The sequence below is a fragment of the Sesamum indicum genome, linkage group LG11 (assembly GCF_000512975.1).
Source record: "Sesamum indicum cultivar Zhongzhi No. 13 linkage group LG11, S_indicum_v1.0, whole genome shotgun sequence".
In the NCBI taxonomy this organism is placed as follows: domain Eukaryota; kingdom Viridiplantae; phylum Streptophyta; class Magnoliopsida; order Lamiales; family Pedaliaceae; genus Sesamum; species Sesamum indicum.
In genome coordinates, this window is record NC_026155.1 from 11,350,766 (window position 1) to 11,362,342 (window position 11,577).

Consider the following 11,577-nt stretch of genomic DNA (forward strand, 5'->3'; position numbering starts at 1 on the left):
CCCACCCCCCCCCCCCCCCCCCCAAAAAAAAAAAAAAGAAAAGAAAATTCCAGTTCTGCTGGTGAGTGTCTCTCAAAAGAGAAAAAAAGAGAGAAGGGAAAGAAAAAAAGAAGAAAAAAAGTGGAGTATCAAGAAGAGAGCCCATCATAAGTCCAGGGGGAAATCAGAAAGGCGAAAGGAAACACAGAATGGGAAATTTAAGTCAGAAGTAGACTAGAGGAATGGGGAGTGAAGAAGGGTCCCACTCCCACAATATATATATAGAGAGAGAGGGGGGGGGGGAATGCATGATCAGGTCCCAGGTGGGAGGATGGAAGAATATGGAGGGTTGCAATCAAGAATCTCAACATTGTACAAAATCATGTTGAATTTTGCTACTGTAGTGATTCTGCCTCTGGATTTTTCAGAGGGCCTCATCATCATCATCATCATCATCATCATCACCATTACTGCAATAAATAGGAATTGTGGGTAAGTAGAAGTGGAAGATAGAGACTTTAGTTTGATGGGACAAATGGCAATCCCCATCAACGCCCTTTCTGTAACTATATCTTCTTTTTTTCTTTTAATTATTATTATTGTCAATCAATATATAAATTCCAAGATATATAATTCTTCTCCAGTACACACATTAAACTATATTTATTTACAGAAAAACAAAATGATAAAATATCAGTTCTTACAGAAATTAATATCAAGAACGCCGAAGCATTGTTTATCTCTTCCCCGAATTGATCATATGGGGTACTAGCTAGCTCAATGTTCTTGATCATCCAAATCTTATGGTTGAGCTGTGCATGATAATTGGTATGTTCGGACATGACAAAGTAACACAAGTCAGTAGAAAGCCATACCTCATCCTCAAAATGATGAGAAGGGTTGCCAGCAAGAACTTGTATATTGTACATGTTGGTAATGGGTACAGGCTTTTGCAATGTAAAGTCACATTCATGTACAAGTTGCTTGACAAGAATCCTGATAATGAGAACAACTGAGGCAAAAGGCAAGCCTGCAGTAGCTGGTGAATAGTCAGTCAGAATGTCATGTTATTATTACATGGACGCCAGAAAGATCGGGACAAGAAAAGATTTCCACTGACCTTAATTCAGTAGTGCTACTGGTAACTCATGTTTGGTGCTTCTGCAAGTGGGGGGTCCCAAGATGCATGGGACATCACTCACTAGCTTCAGTGTATTAACACATTACACAACTGAAGAGATTCTCATTCAGCCTTGACACTGTGATTCAGTCCAAATGTTGAGCCCTGCAAGTTCTTTATTCCTCGTAATTCTGTGTGTTTTGGGTATTAGCCTTTTGACTCTTGAGCTTCGGCTAAATCTTGCCGTCCCCCATCAGTTGTGGCTGAAAGAATAATACAAACAAAGGATCAGTAGAACCATGATACACACCGACGAAAGATGGTTGCTGGCAAAGCCGAAAAAGTTGCACAATCCCCAGCACTCGATACAATTAGTTAAACTACAGATGATGTTCAGCCTAGGTAGTATAACTTTTCAAGTTGATGCTGTGGACAGGAAAGATTGAGAGTTGTTACAGTAATAAAAAGACTTAATCTAATCCGTCAATGCATAAAAACCCCACACATGCAGCATCCACCAATTATGCATTGGGGACCAACTTAATGGGTCTTTCAATCAAAGGACCATCTGAAATGGGAAAGGAAACAGTAACTTTAGTTCTTGATAGTGAATGAACATATTCATAGCCAAAACTTGTTCAGAACTTGGAAAAAAATTATTATAGAGACAAGATAAAGGAGCCAGACCTCCGGCACATGAAAAAAGTGAATTGCTCGACTCCACGTTCCTCGTCTCTTCTCTCACCTCTTGATTATCTCCACCACCCAATCAAGTATGGCGTGCCAGTCCCAATTTCAAACTGATCCACGAGCTCAATTTCACATTCAGAATACTCATTACAAAAAAGAGGATACACCAATGAATTACTCACCCATGCAAACCAGCACCTTTCACTCTCTCTGAGTGCAGTCTAATTAGTTGCATTCTTATAGAATTGGTAGAGGAACCAAAATATTACAGAAAGAAATGAAGAACCAAATGAGAGCAGCTAGGCCGTACGGAACAAAGGATAAAGTCTTTAGGGCCCTGCAACCCCTTAAACAAATTTCAGATGTCCTTCCAAGTTTGTAATGCCACATCAATGAGACCCCTCAGTCTAGTTTCTCTCTTCAGTTCTCTGTAGAAATTGTAAAAGCCCATATAGAATTCTTTCAATTCCAAATGTAGGTCAGCTTTGTCCCCAAAAGGCATACACTTAACGGTTGCTCCTAACTACAGTAGCTTAATACAGCACATCGCTAGTCAGAGTCCATTTAAAAGAACCCAGACCAGTGTTCTCTTTCCTCCCATCGGAGAACAACTACAAGATTCATGTCAATCGTCAAAATCCTCTAGGAACAGTAACAGGCTATACTATTCCTTTTTCTTTCAAACGATTATGTACACATACAAGTGAATTAGATTTGAAAACCTCACAGAAACTAACAAAACATGTGAGAACCTCTCCCGTATCCTCCAGAGCAATTCAGTTGCAGAGGCAAGGAAGACATGCTAAAGAACTAAAGCAATTCTGGAGTCCATTGGAACTGGTTGCCGATGAATCAGAGCAACACTTTTTTCATGTTCCTTCGCCAAAGGCTTCCAAGAACTAGATAACAGAAAAAATGCTTCACTTATTTCAACCTCTCTAAGATCTCCATTACACAAACAATCTTTATCTGTAAGTAATCAGAGTCATTGAGTTGGCTCAACCTGAATTTGTGCCAACACATTTTAATTCACATATTAGCAAATAAATTTTCTCTTTGAAAGAGATTCAAACCCACAGGAAAAGGGTGTTGGTGATTTGCAAGTTTGATTTAGGACCGTAACATGTGGAACAACAAATGAGATGTCATCCAAAATGACTCCAAATCAATTCAACAGCAAGCCAACTTTGCCTATTAGATAGGCAGATGAGAACTCGAAAACAATCAAACACAGCTATATATTGCATTCACATAAAAGCATGAATTCAAACCTGAATGTCGATAATAGATCATCTTTCCAGTCTCTTTGAAATAGAAAATTACCACTTGAAATGAGATTTCGGAACTGTAATGTTTCCTTACCAAGACACAAGAGAGTTAATGGCTCCCTCTCTTTCAGTACGCCTTTTCCCCATTGGGTTTATCTTCATTCTCTTCTTGTAATCGTATGGCCTGAGTTCTACACCAAATATCCCTGACCCAGCCGGCGCCACATACTCCAGATGCTCCATTCAACACCCATTAACGATTCTACATGCCAGGCTAGCATCTCAATGCACGCAGAATGCGGACTCACACACAACCCATACCCCACTCTCCAACTTCACCCAGCCTCGAAATCCGTCATGCTATGTAACTTGAGAATGGCAAGTGCAAGGTGAATGTAAACACACAATTTTGTTGCTCACACTGCTATCAAATATGTGCTACTAATGCTTTTACGACATTAATAATATATCTTGAAGAGTGAATAAGGATGGGTTCTTCCATTGAAGCAACTCCATAGTTATGTTTCCTGGTTAACACAAACTCGTCTTATTTCGTCCAGACACTTCATCAAGCATGTACTCAAGGTAAATTAAGTTTGAATAAAGCGCGCACAGCATGCATCCTTTGCAAAAAATCATATGAACTCTTGAAAGAATGATGCATACATATTTTACCTTTGTACTACTTTTAATTTTTTTTATATCAATTTCGAATAGACAATTAGTTTTTTCGACATTTGCATTCGAGTATTTTAAGAGCAAAAATATGAAGAAAATATTTGTGATTTGGATAAATGAAAAATATAATCAATAATTACAGTAATTCATAATGATGTTATAATTAAACTTCCTCCATTCATCTTTTTCTACGTCTAAAAGTGACAAATTTAATAATAGGAAAAATTGACATAAAAATGAAAAATCAAACAAGAATTGGAGGTAATGTATATTTAGGTTGAATATGTGAGTTCATGTCCTCGAGGGCAATAATGACATTTCTATCTGCAGTACTGGAAAAATTACATCCCAAGCTCTCTTAGTATCATCATCCAAGAAGACAAGATTTACATATATTGAGATCTGAGCAGCAACAGGAATGAGGAATTGTTACGATTTCTTCCCAAAGGCAAATCTGCTGCAAGTCATGGGTTCTGTTCTGCTGCTTTTGCTATGCCTTCATATATATGCTCTAACGACTCAGTTAAAAGCATTACTCAAGCTGGAAACACTAAGAATCCACAAAATAATATTTCAGTGAAGAATCTTAAGTATCAAAAGATCTGAAGCACCCAAGATCCACAACAGTGGAAAGATTAAAAACCACCACATTGTAGGAAGTTGAGCTTCCTAATGGGAAACAATTTTACGGGAGGGAGGTAAAACTTTAAAAGGAGAACATTGTCGGCAGAACATCCACGATTACGGACACGTGAAATAACTGAAATCGAGAGGCTAGCAGCAATGGAGTATGACTTCAAATTAATCTCTGCATAAATTGAATATCTAGTTGTACTTATTTAATTCAAGACAACCACACAATTCAAGGAACCAGGTTTTACATGGGTAATATTGCATACTGGCAGTTTGAGGGAAAAAAAGAAAAAGAATTAAGATGTCTGGTATAGCAGTATATTTTTCGATTGGTCAATCATATACAACTTCAACCATCATTTTTGACAAAGTGAAAGGCAATTGACACATGCATGAAAATTAAAGCCATACTCAACAGATTTTACCATCAGCCTAATTCCAAGTTTTGTCCATGTAAAAAATCAGCACACAAACTTCACACAATGAGTTCAGCGAAAATTTAACTGAGAGTAAATCTAACTCATAACATGCATACAGTGGTCTGAGAATCTAAGGAAACTATCTCACATCCAAAGGATTCATAGTAGATTATTTACCAAAAGAATGCAACTTCATTCCTGGTGAGCATACAGTGTTCTCCCATGAGAAGGAGGTTTAGGAAAAAACAACTCATGGTTCATGGCCAGTGCTCCAGGATTCCGGAGTAGTTGCTCCAGTCAAGAATCTGATCTGGCAGCAGTAAAGGATGAAAGGAGTCCAGCAGCATTAGCAGGTAATATGTCACCAAACCTTCCAACTTGCCCATCTGTTAGCATCGATCCCAATCTTAGTGTGCTCTCGCCAAATCTGCTACCAACCTGAATACGGCCAGGAAAAAGTTTCAAGATTTAGTGAATGATGCAATAGTCTCTAACTTGAATCAGTCAAAAACCAAGCAAAAATGCAAAATGGGGAAACACCTGTCAAACCAAATTAGTTTAAAACCAAATAAGATCATATGTTCATGCAACCAAAAGAGAGAGTAACAGTGGAAGAGAATCCCTATGCTAGAAAATAGGAACTTCATGGACAGAGCACTGGAGGATTTTAGCTAAAGATGTCACCAGATATAGCTCTAATCAATTTCAATGCAACATGTATTCACTGAAATTGTACTGTAAAACACAAAATATCAAGCAAACAGTAGCATTAAGTTTGCAGCAAACAAAATCTAGCACACATGCAAAACAAAGCAATCATTGGTTCTCTAGGGTGTCACATCAAAATATAACACAATTATGAGAAATTGTATAAAGTGCTAAGTTGTAGGTCCAAAGTGAATTAACAATTTTTGCTCCCTAGTCTAGATCATTAGATACAACCTAGATGGGAATGCTGTAGTTCTGAAAGTTCCAAGAGAGTTCCTAGTTAATCTTTGAACTTTTTATTATATGTCGAAATCACCAAAATTACTATACTGATAAAAGTGAAACCGTTGTTGCAAAAGTTCAAAATATAATGTCATGAACAAAACCTCGTATGCACCCCACCCTATAGGGACTAAGAGTATGAAAGTTTCCAAGATAACAACAGTAAGGAAGAGACTATACCTGCATGAAAGACTTTAAAAATGGGGCAGCCACTCCTAAACTGGAGTCCTCATCAACATCAATATTTCGAGATATCTCTTCATTTGTGTAATTCTTCCAGGAATTTCTCGAGTAAACATCATCCATAGATGTTGATACAGCAGTCCTGGCTGCATTCCTAACAGACAATGCTGGAGCACTGGATAGCAGTCAAAGCTTGAAAAATTCAGTAACAGGACTTGGCTGAATTATTTTAGTGGAAACTCGAAGACAGCAATAGGATGTCAAGCAATAAGAAATTAGCTTGTAAGTGAAAGTAAAAGTTGGAACCAGACAAAACTGACAGACACACTAACAAATGACACACGAATAAGCAAATTTCTCATCAAGGATAATGGTAACCACCTGATGGGAAGATACTTGAAACGAGGTACTGTGGAGCAGCGCATAATATTTGATTCAGAATTAGTGGGCAGCTTCTGCACAGTGTCCATGTGAATCCTATTAAGTTGCACAAAGAACCCAAAGAGGACAGCATGCCTAAGGAATGCCTGTCTCTCATTCTCCCAAAGATATGGCTCATACCTTAGATGGATCAAAAGAACCCGTAAGATGACTGCATCGAAAAGAGAATAACAGCAAAAATATGTTTCACTACATAACATTTCAAGTTTGGGAGACAGAGAAATGATAACTCCAGGTCCCAAGAATACTATAATTGCATCTGCTTCTTGTTCATATGACAATTAACAGCACCAGGATTGCAATAGTTAAGAAAAATGTATAATAATATAAGGAGCTCTATATATGGCATATGTAAGTGGTGCTTTATTACATCGGCTACCAAACAAACTAGGCAGAAAACAAACACATCAAGCATGCCACAGGACATGAACTGTCAAATCTTACGTGAGCCAGTCTATGGGATCCAGTCTCTGCGATAGACGATTTACCAACTGCTTAATACGCTCTCCCATGACCGATTGGGGTTGCTGTGGTTTCTGCTTTCTTCTCAAGGGAGCTTTCAATTTAGAGATTTCAGATAATTCATCACTTGCTTGAAAATTACCCCCAGATAAAATATCAGAAGCAAATTTCAAATCAAATAAAACTTGAAGAATGCCTTTTTCTGACACATGAAACCCGCCAACTTCTTCTGCTGACAGGAAATTCTCATAAATCCCAACAACCTATACAAGCATAATGGAAGCTTTAATCATGTGCACCAAGGAAAAATAAACACAAGACTGACTGGCCACTGAATGAGAAGAAGATTGATGTGGCTATGAATAACATAAAAAGACTAACAGAACTTTTTAAAGCATTCTTACAAGAACAGTAGATTTTTATAATTATAAATTATGTTATCACATGATAAAATTAAATCATAAGATAATAATATTTTTATATTAATATTTTAAATAAAATATATTATTCAAAAAGTTGAAAAACATTTTTTGTCAGTTCCGTAGGCTACTCTGTCGCTTCCATAAACACTCTCTTGTTTTATGATTTTCCTGCAAATTACCTTCGTCTAGTGATTAAAAAAAAATAATCTTATAGATTATCAAACTTTTTGAAGTAACCCTATTCAAATTTCCAGTAAGTCAAAAGTTTTTTTAGAACAAAGAAATCCATAACTTTTTATATAAATGTTCATATTGTAAAAGTTGTAACAAAATACAATAATCATAGAAGTCTTAAAGAGATAGCCATGTGTTCATATTTTGAAAGCAAATGAATACTTAGACTGCCTAATTCTTCACATATTTATAATTCAGAAATCAGACAAATCTTTACAGCACAATCCGAAACCACTTGTGAGAAACGGAAAAGAAAGAATAATAATGAAATACAAATAAACAAAATGCAAATCCTTAACCTCAAGTTACAATTATCCAAAGTGCAATTTCTTTTTAATATCATTTTGTACTACTTTGATTATGTTTGAGAAATAAGGTACTTGGTTAATTTATCTATTTCTATATTATTTAATTAAATTAGCCATGAAGCCACAGTTAATAATATTGCTCGACAATAGAGTCACATACCTTATCGAAAAGCCTTGTTGCAAAGTTCTGCAGAATTGATTTATCAAGTACATGTCCACCAATGCGGTGAATCTCTTCACATGCGTAGAATAAAAATGATGCGACATATAGAGAAGGCATAGAAGGAAGAGATATCTTCATCTCTGACTGGTCTTCACTCGACTGTTCTTGCTGCTTGACTACAGTCTCCTCCCAACCCTGCCCAATAACTTGAAGCAATTTAGAGACAAAAAACTAATTTCTAGTGTTAAATCCATCAAAGCAAGAAATAGCTCTAGTTTTCAAAGACTTTTAAGAAACTAAAAACAATGTTGTGTATTTTCGTGGATTGAGATCAGTCCTGGAAGAAATACAACTAAAAGAGATGTAATTGCTAGGCACATAAGATTCCACGGTACAGCCAAAAAGATTTCTTGTAAGATCACTCACTCTGATTGGAGCAGTTGATGACAATGCATCATCCTGTTTCAGATTTCTTGAAAATATGTTTGAAAGTTCATCAGAAACCCATGATATCCACAGACTGTAAGCTCTGACACAAAGATCTTGGGTTGTCTGTCTTAATTGTTCAAGTTGTGGGCTCAACTTGTCATCTACTCCAAATAGAGCAGCAGTAACTAGAGAAGTCTGTTTCCTGCTGGAATTAATTAGTCTTTTTCCAGGACTATCAATTATCTGTGAGTCATTGGCTACTCTAGTATGCTTCAATCCAGCTGGGGATTGGGCATTGACAGCAGTCATAACTTCACTCACCCATGATCTAGGTGAACCAAGTATCACAGGGATATGTCTAGCATGCTTCTGAAATGCAAACAGAAGTCGCCCGATAAATAATGATCTCTCAACAAGAATAGCAGGAGGAGAAACAGAAGGGGAATCATCTTTGATTTTATTGTCAAGCTCGCCATATAGGTGGTCAAGCTCACTCTTGAGCTGTTTTAATATGATTGAAAGACTTCCATAACACTTGTTCTGTACATATGGTGCCAAATCCCGCAACCTACGTGGTGCATTTGGAGACTCCAGGAAACTGAGTAGATCCTCAAGAACTTTACGGCAGCAATTGTCCACAACATCTTTAATTCGGCTTACTTCAGGGCCAAAATACGTGCTGAGACAGCTATGCAAATCATTTTCTTGGGGCTGATGTGACTTTGAGCCAGGAACAGAAACTGGGTTTTTACCATTTGGCTTCATGAACCAAACCCCACCACCAGTTTGAAACGTATTAAAGTAATCTTCAGGATCAGTTTGATCACCAGGAGGTTTTGCAATTGATCTAACTGACTGCAGCACGTCAACAGCTCCACTTAGTTCATCAAATTGCAAGTCTATGATCCCTTTCATCCTCTGAACAAAAGCATCTTCAAAGATATCATCCCAAATGTCTGAGTCTTCCCCTAAGACAAGCTCGCGTGTCCTTTTCCATGGTAACTCAATCTCAGAACCAAAAACACTCTTCAGCCACTCTAAACTACCCTCTAAGACCTGTTTGCTATCCATGGTCTCCCTTATCAACTTCTCAGCTAAAGAAAGCTCATAACCACTGCCAACTACATCAATCAAGTATTTTCCACTAATCTTGCTCATGATTTCCTTCCCGCATTTCCTAAGCCAATCAGAACAAGTCTTGGAAATAAAATCCCGATCTAGCAGTACCATATCAGACTCCAACTTGTCCTTGAACAAATTCCACAACTTCACTTCGTCGTCAGGGTTTGGGATGCCCCCAAATAACTGAGATGCAGGAGGAGTGTCCAAAATGGTTTTATAGAACAAAGGCATATCATTTAATACTTGCAAGAACAATTCCCCCACTTGGCATATAGTGATTTGAATTATCTTTAGGACATCACAGAACACAGAAATTACTTCAGAACTATTAGCATTGGCATCACGAGAACAGGCACTTAGCTTTTGAGACATGATTGCTTTTCTAGAGTCTATAAATAGAGTCAACACCTGTTCCGGTTCAAGTTCATCAGTGATGGCAATAGCCGCCAATGCATCTGCATAGGCACTGATTCCAAGATTACTGGTTTGATCCAACAATCTCTCATGACTTCTCTGTGATATCTGAACCTTGAAACCTTCTACTATTTGCCACTGGTGCTGCAACAAAGGGAAATTGGAGAGCACATTCTTGTTATCCTTGCAGTTGAGCAAGTTAGAATGCACATGCTTTGCACGGATATATCGAGCAGAGGATTCAAGGAACATGGATTCATCGAGGCAGCCCCAAATGTTTTCTGGGGTGTCCACCAGGTACTTGACCCGGCAGGCTATTCCATAAATACGGGCTCCAACAGGGTTAAAAGAGATGCGAGGGGACCTTGGAGGATCATCAGGGGAAGAGAGAGAGTGGACAATTGCATCGTGGATGTAAGAGATATTTGCGGAGATAGATTCGCAGGATGACTTCATGAGGACAATGGAATCAGCTGAATCAATTAGATCGCGGTAGCGGTCTCCGACCAACTGGCGGAGCTCCTCACTCTTATCCTGGATCTGCTTCCTGGTGGTTGCCTCCACATTGCGAATTTCCGAGATGGGCTTCACCCGGAACAAAGCTTCAGCATCCTGATTCCAAGGGACACCACCAGTGCCAAGCCGACTTTGGTTGGAGGTGGCGGACATTGTTGCCTAAAATGGAGAGCACCAACTTACACTCGACACCAGAAAATATCAGCTGCAAGAATAATAACCACAAGGGATCAAATTGGTAATCTTCCGTATGCTCCTATGCATTTTCTGAATCCAGATTTGCCTTCTTGGATGGACACAAACACGAAAACACTAGAAAAACAATCCTCAATCAAGGAGCAAGAGAAGGCATAGTCCAAAATGGCAGCATATACTATGATACCATCTTTTTAAATTCACGGGCAAATGTCACACAATTTAACACGAAATTCCGGATTGTGCCCGTACAAGTGAACAGACCCGAAACAAAGAATTACTAAAAGAGAGGAGAGTTTTACCCAGAGATGTAGGATTTTCCAAAGGGAAATTCATCAAAAGCCTTCAGAGAGGCACCAGGGTGCAGATCAGTGAAAGTAACAGCCGTCGGCGATTTAGGAGAGAGAAAGAGAGGAAAGAAAGAGAAGATCTGAAGACGAAGATGGGAGCAAGAGGAAGCGTGACCCGACGGTGGCGGGATTAATCAACAGTAGTACATTGAGCATGATGTCTGGTACTCCGTGGTCCTATTTTTCACTTATATTTGTTTCATTAAGGTTCATAATTTTTTTAAATAACTTGGCCTAAATATAAAATTATTACAAACTTTCATAAGTAGTCAATACTCAATAATCAAAATTGGAAGAAACCCTCTAATCACAATAATTTTGCAAACTAGATGAATTGTGTAATAGAAATAAGCATATATATATATAATTCGTTTAATTTTTATAATGTTAACTTGAAATTATGGTAAAATAACATTTTATTTTGTATTAAACATCACGGTCAGATTATTAGTGTACTTCGAAGTACCATTGCCTTGCCTTTTTTTTTTTTTTTTTCTTTCTCTTTTTGTTCTTTTTCTTTCTTATCATTATTAACCAAGTTTTCATCCTTTGAATTCCTCC

General features: G+C 37.9%; 1 protein-coding gene across 2 annotated transcripts; it reads right to left on the reverse strand.

Moving 5' to 3' along the window:
- On the reverse strand, positions 3,973–11,190 carry LOC105174023 (conserved oligomeric Golgi complex subunit 1). 2 transcript variants are annotated; one of them, XM_011095981.2, is made up of 8 exons: positions 10,969–11,190; positions 8,417–10,676; positions 7,988–8,185; positions 6,846–7,126; positions 6,342–6,521; positions 5,958–6,135; positions 4,965–5,225; positions 3,973–4,285 (listed from the first exon to the last, which is right to left on the reverse strand). In XM_011095981.2, exons 2-7 carry the CDS (start codon positions 10,622–10,624, stop codon positions 5,085–5,087), a joined length of 3,186 nt encoding a protein of 1,061 aa, XP_011094283.1. In that variant the 5' UTR covers positions 10,625–10,676; positions 10,969–11,190; the 3' UTR covers positions 3,973–4,285; positions 4,965–5,084. The 2 variants fall into 2 exon arrangements, with proteins under 2 accessions (XP_011094283.1, XP_020553509.1); XM_020697850.1 differs by having other exon boundaries at positions 8,417–11,190.

What these genes read in the sequence shown, in the direction of transcription:
- LOC105174023 (XM_011095981.2), bottom strand. Translation starts at nt 10,624, where the DNA reads ATGTCCGCCACCTCCAACCAAAGTCGGCTTGGCACTGGTGGTGTCCCT. An exon ending in CATCAACTGCTCCAATCAGA is followed by an intron (nt 8,186 to 8,416) that starts GTGAGTGATCTT and finishes GTTATTGGGCAG; the next exon opens with GGTTGGGAGGAGACTGTAGT. An exon ending in TTTTAAAGTCTTTCATGCAG is followed by an intron (nt 5,226 to 5,957) that starts GTATAGTCTCTT and finishes GGCCGTATTCAG; the next exon opens with GTTGGTAGCAGATTTGGCGA.